This window comes from Solanum stenotomum, chromosome 6 (assembly GCF_019186545.1).
Source record: "Solanum stenotomum isolate F172 chromosome 6, ASM1918654v1, whole genome shotgun sequence".
NCBI classification, from domain to species: Eukaryota; Viridiplantae; Streptophyta; class Magnoliopsida; order Solanales; family Solanaceae; genus Solanum; species Solanum stenotomum.
The window spans coordinates 57,083,481-57,098,317 of NC_064287.1; the positions used below are offsets into that span (position 1 = coordinate 57,083,481).

General features: G+C 30.4%; 2 protein-coding genes across 4 annotated transcripts in view; one reads left to right on the forward strand and one right to left on the reverse strand.

The window, feature by feature from the left end:
* Nucleotides 1–14,837, reverse strand: part of LOC125869251 (flowering time control protein FPA) — a 41,408-nt gene that overhangs the window by 11,882 nt on the left and 14,689 nt on the right. The window contains exons 1-2 of one of the 3 annotated variants that reach the window (XM_049549818.1): nucleotides 4,245–4,396; nucleotides 3,223–3,531 (exon numbers count right to left, since the gene is read on the reverse strand). The exons of the other annotated variants lie outside the window; for them this stretch is intronic. Of the exons in view, the coding sequence (XP_049405775.1) occupies nucleotides 3,223–3,531; nucleotides 4,245–4,250 (315 nt within the window). The 5' untranslated portion in view covers nucleotides 4,251–4,396. Of the gene's footprint in view, nucleotides 1–3,222; nucleotides 3,532–4,244; nucleotides 4,397–14,837 lie in introns of those variants that run through there. 3 annotated transcript variants of the gene reach the window in all.
* LOC125869252 (linoleate 13S-lipoxygenase 2-1, chloroplastic-like) overlaps nucleotides 11,588–14,837 on the forward strand; it is a 10,085-nt gene continuing 6,835 nt past the window's right edge. The window contains exons 1-2 of the mRNA XM_049549821.1: nucleotides 11,588–12,037; nucleotides 14,567–14,823. Coding sequence (XP_049405778.1) covers nucleotides 11,698–12,037; nucleotides 14,567–14,823 — 597 coding nt within the window. The 5' untranslated portion in view covers nucleotides 11,588–11,697. The remainder of the gene's footprint in view (nucleotides 12,038–14,566; nucleotides 14,824–14,837) is intronic.

Here is a 14,837-nt window from a genome sequence, read left to right on the forward strand (position 1 = left end):
CCCCCCCCCCCCCCAAATCTTCTCCAAATACTAAATCTACACATCATAGTAATTTTTTCCTCTTACAAAATATCGCCCTTTTCTTTTGCCTAATATGTAGCTTGATAGAGAATGGGAGATTTTTGTTAGTTCAAAGAATTTTTTTAGCTTAGTTTAATGAGATTCACTTCGTCAACCTCCATTCACAATGGATGAAATTTAACTTGGACAAAATGGTGGCTGAAAAATGGGGAAGAAGAAGAAAAATAATAATTAAAAATTAACTAGAACCTTTCACGCACAAGCCAGTGAGTGTATCACACTCATTATGCCAGGTAAGCAAAAAGTGTCAAAATGACACAACGAAACCCTACATAAAGTGTCTAAAATGAACATAGCCCAGTTGAGGTGTCAAAGTGAAACATGGTGCCAACTTTAGGGGGATACCGATGGGTTAAGCCTTGAATATAAATAGGAATAGGATTTGTAGAAAGTATCCTATGTGGAAAGGGATGGTAGCGCAATGTCTATAAATAGGCTCAGTTTAATGTAGAAAACACAATTCAATAATATTTTCTCGAAATGAATTTTTTTGCCAAGTCCCATTAGCTAATGACAAGGAACTCTGCTAGACATACTACAAAATGGACATGGAAGGTGTATTTTCTCAATAATTTTTACACGGTAGTGGTTATTAACAAAATTACCTTAGTTTGCCAAAAAAAAGAAGTACAAAATGGCTATGCAAGATAATCTGGAAACAAAAAGCTCTACCAAGGTAGCATGTTTTGGATGGAACGGACGGATAGATGCACATCAAACTTGCTTGATAAAGGAAAATTGCAACTAAAAATTAGAGGCTTAAACTTATTAGTTGGTCTAACATTATCTCTCTCAAGAAAAAAAAAAAAATTAGTAGTTGGTGTTGCTTATGCAATGAGAACTCAGAGATATTGATCATTTGTTGACATTGTAAATATGCCTAGCAGATTTTGTGATCAGTCATCAGATATGTCTTGCAAATTTTGGTTTATGTTCTGAATCTATATGGGGATTCAATAGGCAATGCAAGGTGGGATCACTAATGCCTCGAAGAAGTTAACAAAATATTCATGTTATCAAGTTTTGCAAATTTATAAGCATTATTTTGAGATCACTAATGCCTTAAGACCCCAATCTCATGGCAATCAACTGGTATCATCTGCCAAAGCTGGCCACACTGCATTGTGAGAGTTAGACAGCCTAAATACAAAGGTGGAATACAATACTCCAGCTGATAGCACAGCCATTCACTCGTTCCAAGAATGAGATGCTAATTTGAGGTAGAACAGACAAGTCTGCAAGACTATAGACATAAAATTGGCATGCCCTGAAGCTAACTTCACGTTAAATGGATAAGATTCAGGGTGCCATAAAAGCAAAGTAGAATCCGATCATCCAAACAAAGTTTGTAAATATTTCAAGAAAGTTGGTTAAACTATGGATATAATTTCTGCATACTGCTACATTCAGGAGTAAGATTTTTATTAAGTTTAGGGATATGAAGGGAGCAAGCTGAAGGCATTTTCTGGTACGCAAATAAGAGAATGCTTCACTTGCAAATACATATAAATGGATCGTCTTTCCAGAAGAAGCCAACAGAATTAGGAGCAACTTAGCTATAAGCACTGATAATACTGACAAAAAGTTATATTTCAGCCATTTACTGGCTGGTATTTGCATCTAGATAATGTTGGCAGCTGTAAAATTTTCTGAGTTAAAAAATTAACACTTTTTCTAAACATAGCCCAATTATCCAACTCATCAATCTATTTTCTATAATTTTATTTCAGATACGAAGGGTGTTTGCCTCAAGACAGGTACTCTCTAAAGAAACAGATAACAGTACACCAAATAGATAACTGTGTCACAAATTCAACGCATTCAAGTAGGAAACGTGCCAGAACTGCTGCTTATTTTACATCAATGACCACCAGTCATTCAGATCTAGTGTGTAAATTTGATGCATGATAGAATGAATCCTGAAAGAAACCGAGAAGTTTTTCTTATCTGGAGGGTGCTTCAGCTGAGAACTATTTTTTTTATATTGGTAAATTATGCTTCAGCTGAGAACTATCCGTTCAAGTGAGGCATGTTTTTTGTAGAATGTCATGGATCATAAACTTCAATTTGGACACATCATTCACAGTTGTGGATGGTCTTTTTACTACATTGATTTTCTCTTCTTTTTTTTTTTGAAATGGTAAATATTACAGATGTTATAAATTAGCACTATGGAAGTGTTACTACATTAGATCATCTCATTAGATGCTTATTTATTCCAAACATATGGTTGACAATGAGAATCCTGATCATTTGGAGTGTTGCAATGTTAATCCATAACACCATAATAATTTAGGAGATTGGGATTTACTTTGTTGGACTGAACTCTAGAAAAAAATATTCTCCACATTTCATCTTAATTTGGTTCATTTATTCAAAAAGACAATAACCAGAACTCTATGGATAAAATCAGGTGTACTTCTACTTTTGTGGATTTCGAAGGCACCTCACCTGAGATCTTGCTTGTGAAGGACTTCCGTATGATATGAGATATAGCTGAATTTATTTAATGGTGATGCCATGATAAAAGTTGTTTGAACTGGATCACAACAACTAAGTAACCAGGCAATTTCGGAAAAAAATTGTGATCCCGATTCTGACAAGTCTGATATTAATAACCTTTACAATGGAAATGTATCACACTGCGCTGATGTAATTTTCACTGAAGATAGCAGTAAAATATAGATGGTTAGATTCTCATCTCTTGAGAACTAACAAACCTACATGATGGTCCCTCAACACCAACTACGTGCCATATAGAAAGGTCTTAGCAANATTTCCCTTAGGTTTCAGATGATTAAATGTTTGACCGCTTAGGCCAACCATTATGATTCTTTCTTTTTATTTTTTTATTTTTTGGAACAAACAACCATCTGTTATAATATATAGTGGTAGTTAATAAATCTAATGACCTCAACGATACTGAGTGAAAGCAGAGAGAATGGCAAATGGAAGATCAAGATCCACATTAAACTTGGATAAGTGCATTGATATTAACAGCAGACGTTTACGAGTAAGAGAATGGATCTCATAGAAACTTTCTAGGGAAAAATATAGTACTTTCATGTGTACTGCCAAGAATTCTCTATGAGAAGACGATAATGTCACAAGGAAAAGCAGGCAAAGGTTGACAAAACTAACCGCCTTTGTAAACTCAATCCTAAGTGGATTGCCAGCAACAACATAACCTTGGAGATGTCTTATAGCAGCAAAGGCCCCTTCCACATCTTTAAAATTAATGAAAGCATAACTTCGACCTGGTTGAAATGCTACACGTTCCAGGTCCCCAAAACGTAAGAAGTGATTAGCCAAGGTACTTTCTGAAAGACTATGAGACAGATTCCCAACCCAAAGATGTCTGGAAGGAGGATTTTCACGACCAAGATGGCTCTTCTCTTCGGATCTGGGAGGATGGTCCCTGTGATGTCTGTCTCTCCCTCCTCTGCTAGTCTGCATAAGAACCATATAGAATTTGTCAGCCAAAATTGTATGAACAATACTCTAGGAATGAAACAGCCCCAAATTGAACCGACTAAACACCAATATTCACCTTACGAAACCCTATTACTCTGGGATTGCAGGGTTACCTGTTGTAGTAAATAGCATGTAAAACATACTCAGGCAGCACAAAAGAAATTGTACTAACATCAAATTGTAGGTTCAATTGCAAGATAAACAAATAAACAATTAGACAACCAGATTGAATGATTTTGCAAACAGAGACATTTATACTGTATATCGGAGAACGACATTAGAGAGACAAGTAAAGGTTGCTCCTTGGGAATTAGATGGTTTCCATGAAGTACACAGTAAAGACTCAAGACCCAAGGAAACAACCAGTGTGCAGAAATACAAGGGAAAGACTGCATATGGAACATGCTCACTCTCTTCAACACCCTCTCCATCTAGCAAACTAACAGATTGCAAAAGGGCAAATCCTTCTAACAGATTGACATTCGAAGCTCAAAATTGTTCCACTGATCAGATTAGCAAATCAATTGAACGTAAAGTCAGGATTTTTATGTGAGAAATCAGCTTTCCCCCAATTTTGACGGATAAACAAAGAAAACAACAACACAGAATAGCAAAAAAAAACTGTGAAGCGCCATCACCAGTAAATATCCATAACCCATACAGAAAACTCAGCAAAGAAATCAACTTACCGACATCTGGCGATTGGAAGTAACTTCAGAGAATTGCAATTAGGGCTTGAAACTCTTGTAAGAGAGAACACAAAATGAATAGATTAGGGTTTGAGAATGAGATAAACCACCGGCGGATCGGACCAAGATAGATGGGTCATGTATTGGCCCCCTTTTGGAGCAATCAATATAAAATGATATTACATAGTACATACCCTTTTTAATTAATTTTTTTAAATAAGAAAAAAACATTAATATAAACTTGTTTTTTAATTTAACTACAATTTTCATCTTATATAAAAATGTATTTAAGATAAAATACAGTATTTTAGAATTTGAATTTCCTAATGAATAAAGATCTTATTATATAGCCTCTGTATACCTTTCTATCATTATATGCTTTTTCTTTTAGTGCAATTCATTCTTTCTTAGAATTTTGCAGTTAGTTTATTTGATCTTCTTTTGTGTTTGGTTTAGACAAATTCTAAAGATTAACGTATATAGTAATTTATATATTTAATATAGAATATACAATTCACCAATGTAAATAAAAAGTCTTTAAAAATGGGTTGAATTGGAGATTAAACTGGTCAGTTGAAGATCCATTAAAAATGGATTAGGGATTGAATAAGTTGAGAATTGGGATTGGGATTGATATAGTTTTATATTATCTTGAGTCCAATCCCTAATATGAACGACTTGGGTGGGCCACTTGTCTTTGGGCTCATTTTGACAACCTTAGTATAAATAGAATAGGATGAATATTATTTTTTCAGACAAATATTTTTTAGGTGAACATTCTTGGTGAGTTTTGTAGGTTTACCCCTTTATTTTTGGATTTCTTTTGAATATCTTTTGGTAAGATTATTTAATGTATGCGTTCAATTTTCTTTTTCCCTGAATTTTATCTTGTAATTATTTGTTCAAATTAGAGAATTGCATATCTATATTTTATTAGTCTCTAATTTACTTTAATTGTGCAACTGTTCTTTCGTTCTTCTCTGATTTCATTCGATTTTTTAATGATATTTAAATCTTTTTATCTTATATATCGTTTTACATCATCTACAGAAAGCTTTAATTGAATCTTGTCTCATTCAAAATAATGCTTTTGAAGCATGTTCACACGTTATACACAGACGCGGAGTTAGGTGAGGGTTTGATGGTTTGGAAGAACCCAATAGTTTTTCCACAGAACGTATATTTGTATTAGAAAATTAAATAAATTTATATATATAGACTAGTAGCTTGTGAACACTCTAACAAAATTAATTGATGGTTAAATAAGAAAGGGACATGAAATTAATGATTTCTCATGGTAGAGTCGTGGCTTCTCGAACCCCACAATTATCAGAAGTTTATTATTGTCCAACCATTTTGAGGTTAAACTATTCACTCCTTAAATGCTGAGGCCTTTCTTTTCTTCCCTTTAATCATAATAGATAGACATGGCATCAATTTTGAATTAGTATTGAGGATGTGGGTCTTCTGGTATAAATGTAGATAATTGAGGATGTGGCTCCTCTCAATTACTCATTCTCTTTATTTCTCCAAGTTTCTACTTGGATGGAAGTTATGTGTCATAATTAAAAATTAAAGGTTGAGATTTAATTACTTAAATTAAGGTTCTAATCATGATTAGAATAACAAATAATTTCTTGATAATATTTTCTAATTAATGTCAATCTCATAATTCTAGCTAAAAATTATCTCAATTCGTAAAATATATCTAAAATTTCTCTCTTTTTTAAGTTTTTTTAAAACGATTTTTTCTTTTTTTGTTACGAAAAAATCTTTTTCTATTTTGTTCTAAAAAAGATTTGTTGTTTTGAGTTATTGAAAGGAAAAAAACTATCACCCATTCTTTTTTAAAAATATTTAAAATTTGTGAATATTCGTTTTCAATTTTAACATTATATGTTGATTAGTTTCTAACTGTTTTCGTAAGGCCTAAGGATTAGATGACTATATCTTATTGCCTTTTTGTTAATATAATTTGGACACTACCCTATTGTTGCTTCATATTCTTCTCGGCTTTTATAATTTTGCGTTACTTTGAGAATTTTTATTAGTAATATGATCATAAAGTATATTGTTCTCTCTAATTTTTATTTTCTTTATGATTATTAATTAGTTTAAATGTTTTGTACCTCATCAGGATTGATAAGATAAGGTCTAATCTTCGTCTCTTTTATTTTGTCAAACAATCAAAAAAGTTTTTTTCAAAACACCTTCTTAAACGGCATAATACATAAACATGATTCTTAACTTGGTTTCAACGAACAACTATGTCTTCCAACTTTGAATGCGCACAAATAGACACTTAAACTTGTATAAAATTGAACAAGTAGACACAAATATCCTACATCATAATACACGTAGGATGTCATGTAGGGTGTCATGTAGTACTAATGCGTTCATTTGCTCAATTTTATACAACTTTAAGTGTCTATTTGTGCACATCCAAAGTTAAATGTCATAGTTGTCAACTGATGTTAAGTTAAGGGTCATGTTTATATATTATGTCTTCTTAAACCACATACCAAATGATTCAATAGGACATAGGACACATAAACCTATTGACATAGTACAATCCTCAAGGTCCCATTTTATCAATCTAATGTAGAGTGAGCAAGTTTTTAACCTACCATGATTTGCAAAATTTTATGCATTTTCATGATAATTTGAATCGACAGAGTAACATGATGAAGCAAGCAATCGTTTTAAGCATTTTAATGAGAGTCTTGGTAGATAGAGTGACATGATGAAACGAGTTTTGACCTAATATAATTAGCAAACATTAAACATTTTCAGGACAACTTTGATATATCACCTAATTAGTATTTAATTATAAATTTTAAAAATTTATGTTTAAATATTTATTTATCATAAAATTTAATCAGACTATCACTTATCAAACGAAGATAAAACTTCCTAATCAAACTCTGCCACATGTAGGAGTTGGGGACACCAATTTGTGACAAGTCATGATTTTCCTACTCATCTAATTAGATTGGTACTTTTTTTTCCTATTGGCAGAGTCTTAAGCAACTACCCAAGGCCAATGGGTCAATCAAATCATTTATTCATTGGGTGTTCTATGTTAATTTTATACAAATACCTCTTAATTTCTACATAGATATATATATTTTATAACGAGGTTAATGGGTGCTTGAGCACCCAACGGACTCTATGTGGATCCGCCCTTGCTTAAACCCAAAATTTTTTATTAAGAGTGGAACAATTTCATTATTGTACCACAATTCATATTGATAACTAGCTTGGTACTTATAATTATGTGTAGGCATGTGTAAAACAAGTCCATTGAATAAAACATTTCACTTTACTTCATTGAATATCTTCCTAGGAAAGGTGCATTATTGAAGTAATTATTTTATTAGAGTATCCTCATTTGATTGAAAATATATTTATTCAATGGATACAGTTTATTTATGGTAAAATTTCATATGAATTCAATGTACTTTTATTTCCAACGAGTGGTTTAGACGGAGTTATATGAGACAAAAATCTTAGATACAGTTCTTTTTATTAACGAGTGGTTTAGATGGAATTATATGAGGCAGAAGTCTTGGGTACAATTTTTTATACAGTTCTTTGAAAAGGAAATGATTTAGAGCTATTCTTTTAACTAAATAATATGATTAAATTTATTTTGAAAGTTCGTTCATTTTTACTTGTTTGATATTTTGAAAAGAGGTTATGACAAACAATAATTGACTGTACTTGTTGAATTTTCAATATCACAATTTCAAACACATTTTTTTATTAAAAAAAAATCACACTCTCAACATCTAATAGTACAAAATCTGTTTCCATCACTTTGCAATTTGCATAGGACCCCAAAAGATAAGTCCTTCCTCAATTAATCAAGTTTGTCTATTATCGGGTACCCCTTACAATTAACGAAACTTATACAAATCTCATATATTTAGGGGCTAATTATATTTTATTTTGAAAATAATTTCAATTACAAAATTTTGAATTTTTTATTATTTTTGGATACATTCTTTTGTTGTATGATACATTACTTAATGAGATGGATGTATCCGATGACCTAGATGAGAGGATGTATTAGAGAAGTGATACAATTGCATTCGAAATATGGATGTATTCGAGATAGGATAGAAATATATCCGAGCGGGAATTATGAATGTATTCAAAAGTGGATAGAGGTATATCTGAAAAGGGATACGTTTAAATACTCATAGCTTTCTTTTCAATCAAATTATTCTTAGTTACCTAATCATTTTTTGAAAATCAAATTATTCTTAGTTACCTAATATTTTTTGAAAAATGTCATGTGGAATGGAAAAAACTCTAAATTTTATTTTTTAACAATAAGAATAATAACTTTATCCAATAGATGATAAATAATTTCAGTCGGGCTCATAACTAGAGCTATCAAAAAGAGCCGGTCCAGCCCCACTCGGCTCAAGCCTCGTGGGTCAAGAAATTTGAAGGGCTAAGGCGGGTCAGCCCTTCATTTAGAAGATCCTGAAATTGCTCAACCCAATCAAACCCTAGAAAGGCCGAGGGCTGGGGTGGGCTAGCCCTTCTTTTTTTTCTTTTTTTCATTTTTTTTCTTTTCAAACTTATAATTCTATAATATCAAGAAACTGAGAAGATTTTCACATCAAATATGACAAAAAATTGTGTTGTTTCAATAACACCATCAAAAAATCTAGTGTAATTAGCATGTATCTCGCATATTAGATATGCAAGCGAGATAAGAGAGTGACAAGCAAGATGGGAGGGAGGCGAGGGCGCGAGATTTGTCTATGTATTGTAGATACATGTGAATCTACTTGGATAGAGTGTATCTAGAACAAATTAACCTAGCTTTGAGTCCATATACTCTGAGATACATGTATCTGGACGTACTAAAATCTGGTAAGATTCATAATATTACAACATAGTGTGTATTTAAGTAATTAGATTATATACAAGTGAGATTATTGTAAGTTACCCTTAAATAAAAAGTTTTGGCCAATAAGCCGTCCCCACCTGGCCCCGACAAGCCTCAAGGGCCAAGGACTTTTATGGGCAGGGCTTATAGGCCCTAGCTTCAAATGAGCATGAAAAATCTTATCCCAATCCTACTCTAATAACGGATTGGGTTGGACCGACCCCATGGTTTAAGCCTATTTTGATGGTTCTACTCATAGTTTTCTTTTAAATCAAATTATTTTTAGTTACATAATCATAAAAAAAATTACACGTACAATGAAAAAATTTTCTAAATTTTATTTTTTAATAATATGAATAATAACTTTGTCCGACATATCATAAATAATTTCCAGTTGGGTTCATAGCTTTCTTTTCAATCAAATTATCTTAATTACATAATCATCTATAAGAAAATGTCACGTAGAATGAATAAAACTCTAAACTTTATTTTTTAATAATAAGAATAATAACTTTATCCGACAGATCATAAATAATTTTTAGCCTGGCTCATAACTTTCTTTTCAATCAAATTATTCTTAGTTACGTAATCATTTTTTGAAAAAATGACACGTAAAATTTTAAAAAACCTTAAATTTTATTTTTTAACAATAAAAGTAATAACTTAATCCAACAGATCACAAATAATTTATAGTTTCGGTTGTTGTGAAAGGCTAAAAGAGGGTTTTTCTGTTACAACTTAAATTTTTTTACGTTATTGCTAAAAAAAAAGGTTAAATTGTAGTGAAGTTAAAATGATAAACAAGAAGTATCTATCTTCTAGTTTATTTTATACTCAGATATTATTGGTTCGTTTTTTTTACTTTATTATAGAAGATTACTAATAAATGAAAAAACAAACAATTTTCATAAATTAAAAATCTTGTATTTTTGGCCACATGCATCTCTTTTCCAACCGACATTGCTGCAGTGATATAGGTAGGGGCGGCTAGGTGGGTTCGTCGGCTCGAACGAACCCAATAGCTTTTTTTATATATATATTTTGTATTTATATTAGAAAATTAATTAATTAAAGGAAATTTAGAATCCTCAAACTCTCAATTCTGGCTCTGTCTCTAAACTCATGCAGGGATGACTATTTACTAAATTAAAAAAATATTTAGTTTGTCCATAAGTGAACCTCTTAAAAATATATAAATTTTATATTGCAGTAAAATAGATGAAGCTAATGACTGTTTGGAACAATTTGTCTATTTTTAGATAAAAAAAATATACTTTTTGATTCATATTTTAAGGGAAGTTTTTTTGATAAGTGGTGCTCAGTAAATATTCATTTTGAGATAAACTTAAAAGGATGAGGAGGAGGGGGAGGGTGAAGTAGAAAATAAAATAACAGTTTTTTTTTTTATGTCAATATTAAATATAAGTTAAATGTTTTTAAATTTTGGCACAAGTTAAATGGGGCAACCAAATAAGGTGCCTCGTAAATTTTTTAAATGAGGTCATAAAATTAATTTTGAAAATAGGATTCATCTAATTTGTTCAAGTCAAATTCGGTTAATTTCATACTTATTTATTAAATCGGTTCATTTTGACCTATGAGTTGATATATAGCCTCAATTAATTCATGAAAAAAAAAATCGTCAATTTTTTTTTTTTAAATTCAATATGTTATGCATAATCATAATAAAGAAAAATGAGTTTTATTATGTATAAAAACAAATTAAAGAAGACAAACAAATTAAAATATAGTAGGAGTTGGACAACTGAGTTATAAACTTATTATTTAGCCCATTTCAGTCAAAGTAATTTTTCATGAATTGCATTATGAACTTATAATAACACATTATTTATTATATTTCGACTCAAATAGATTTTGTTACAACTTCAGTAATTTTTGACGGGTCAATAATCCACCCATTTATTAACTTACTGTCTCGATCCATTTGATTTGATCCACCTATTTATTATAGCCAAACATCACAAATTTCACTAGTTTAGAGCCTAATGACGTGTTTTTTTGTGAGTTTTTGAAATTATTATTCGTATAAGATTTTGTTCCCCAGATACATGTAGTGTTCATATGTATCTAGTATACGCTGATTCTCTTGCTTGCGTCCCTCCTATTCCGCTCACCTCCCTACTCTCTCGCTCTGTATTCAGTAATAAAAATATATGTATTTAGGTGTATCTGACTTAAAATTTGATATAAAATTATTAATCAATGAAATAATATGTAATTATTTTAAACTATAAGAAGAATTAGTAAATATAGTACAAATATGTATGTAATTAAATAGTTTTTCCATTTATTAACTCAAGCTATTTTAACCTGTTCAATTATTTAACTCCTACCCGTCCATTTGACATCGTTGTTAGGAAACCTATTGTAATATCCATTCTAGTGTTTTACAAGCCAAATACAACCAAAACAACAACAACCAAAGTTCCCTAAGCAAAACTTCATCATCTATATAAAGAGAACTCCTTAGAGACCATAATACAAACCAAACCATATATCTTCTTGAGCCAAAGAAGAGAGAAAAAAATGTTGAAGTCTCATCTTCAACAATCTACAAAATCTCTAATTCCATGGAGTACTAAGCCATTCATTTTTTCAAGAGAAATCTTAGTCTTTTTTCCTATCAACATTTTAAGTAATAAAAATCCTAGGAAAAATCAGAAGAAGAATAATTTTATTGTTCATTATAATGCTGCAAATAGCACTAAAGCTGTCCTAAGTTCCACAAAAAAATCCATGGGTGTTAAAGTAGTGGTGAAAGTTCAAAAGTCAGTTGGAGGAACTAATTTGGGTTTATCAAGAGGACTTGATGATTTGCTTGGTAAATCACTCTTATTGTGGATTGTTGCTGCTGAACTTGATCCTAGTAAGTATTCATTTACTCATTAATAAATTAATCGCATAATACATAAACAAATACTTAAATATGATCTCAGGTGGCAAGTAAGCACTTTAACTTTGGGGATGCATATGTAGAGATACCTTGACTTGCCTCCACTATGTTAGTTGAATATATACATCAACTTCTAACAAAATGATCATATATACACTTTCAAAAATTATGTGTCACGTCAGCGTTGAGTGTCTACGAGATATAGTGAGGATGAGTTGAAGTATTTGATTGTCATGAGTCGACCAAGTTGAAGTGTTGGAGGGGCTTACTTGCCAGCCAACTACGGTTCACTTTGAATGTTTGTTTATGTATTATGTCTAAATTTGAGTCTGCACATATATGAACATATTGGATGGAATACAAAGTTTTTTTTTTTCTTTAAAAAAAAAAGATTTTACCAACATGTAATTTTAAGCATGCCATAATATTATGTGCTGACAAAACACAACAAAGAATAAGAATAAGCTACACAAGTCGTCCATAATTTGTGGCAAAATATTTATAACTCGTAGCTAATAATTCTTTTGATAAATGCATTACTAGTTAAGATTAGGGACGCAATATTTGTTGTTTTTAAACAAAAGTTTTCTTTGGCTAATTTCTTTTAGTAAATTTAAAATTAAATATTTTGAAACATATAAATATGTTATTTTATTTGATGCATAGTAATATAACCAAAAAGAATTTTCTTTTATCACAAAGAGTTGTTTGAATGGAAAATAAATTATATTACAATAATATGAGCTTGTTTAATTGAACATGAAATTTAGAAAAGAAAAAATGGAATTCTAAATTTGCGTCTTAAATATTTATTCCACGATAAGTGTACTCAGTGGCGGAGCCATTTAAGGGGTGTTAATCGACATCCTTCGTCGGAAAATTACAGTTAGAATAAAAATATTTATTTTATATACGTATATTATATATTAACACTCCTTAACTTCTATACGATTTTATTTCTTTATATTTTAACATTTCTTAAACGAAATTCTAACTCTGCTACACTATTGTCGGCAGTCAAGAATTTATTGTACTTTAAAGAAAAAGTGAATATAGTACTTTGCCAGCTTTTTAAAAATTGAAAATAATTTAAACTTTAACTTAATAATAACTTAAATATTTATCCCTCAACTTTGTCATTTGGAGTTGATATGCCCCTCGTTATAAAAGTGACTCATATATACCCTTACTGTTACACAAACGGGTCACATATACCCCTACTGTTAAAAAATGAGCTCACATAAACCCTTCATTTAATGGAAGTTAAAAAAATAATTTTAAATTTATATTTTTGACTTTTAATTTTATAAAAGATTCATGTAGGGGTATATATGACCTTCTAGCAAAATGTATATATGACCTTTTAGCAAAGTTCGAGGAATATTTTAATCTTTTTTATACATAAATTATTTTTTGACTTCTTTTATTATTATTATTTGAGTTTCTTATTCTTATTTTATTTTTTTTCTATCATTCCTTGGTGTAAAGAAAAAAGTAATTTTTTTGTGGCTATATTAGAATTTAAAACTATTTATTTCGGCTATATTGTTATTTAGTTTTTGCATTTGAAAAAAAATTGGGTCATCTATAATAAATTTTACAAGAAAAATAGTGAAACATAAAATAAATTTGACCATCAAAATAATAAATTTAAATTAGTCACTGGAACAAAAAAATAAAAAAAAAATATGTGTGAGGAGGATTAAATGTACCCCACATGGGATTATTTTTTTTAAAAATAATTTAAAAATTAAATTAAAATTAATTTTTTCACTTCTGTTAGAGGAAAAGGGTATATGTGAGTCATTTGTATAACAATAGGAGTATATATGAACTACTTTCTTAACAAGGGATATATCAGCTCTAAATAACAAAATTGAGGGGTTATATATCATACCCTTTTCCCTTAGGAAGTATTTGCTCTTTATAATGATGTTGTCTGTTTGAATATTTTCTAGTCGTCATAATAAAATATTAGTATAGAAAATATATAATTTAATTTAACGTAGGAAATCAACTTCACACAAATCTTGATCATTATAATAAATATTATTATACAGAGGTCTATATTAGGGTTAATTGGTATACTAATTTTTTTTAATTAATTATTATTAAGTATGGCATGTAGCACTAATAGTAGGCTTAATAGGCGAATGAGTGAGTTTTACAATGATTATTGCCTCAATTGGGTAATTATGAGACACAACTTTAAAAAATGAGTAAATTGAGGGGTACGTCAGATCGATGAAAGTCTTTGTTATTTTTTAAAATATAATTAAAATCGAGCTATAACGAATGAATTGTACAATAATTGATTGCAAGGAATCGGATTTATATGAATTCGTCTATGCTTTTAATATCTCTTTTATGCTAATGTACCTTACTTTATTATTGTTCAAGTACTTTTCTCTTTTATTGTATTTTCTCCCTCTTATTTCTTCAATTTTATTTAAATATAATTGTTTTTGATTATTTTGTTCTCTCTCTATGTTTTTTTAAAAGAGACTGGCATTGAGAAGCCAAGTATTAGGATATTTGCAAATCGTGGACGAGATGTGGATGGTGAGACACAATATGAAGCAAATTTTGTATTTCCTGAAGACTTTGGGGACGTTGGTGCAATTTTAGTAGAAAATGAGCACAAGGAAATATATGTGAAGAATATAGTAATTGATGGATCCCCTCATGGCAAAATTAATATTACTTGCAACTCTTGGGTCCATACAAAATTTGAGAAAAGGATTTTCTTCACCAATAAGGTTTGCAAAATCCC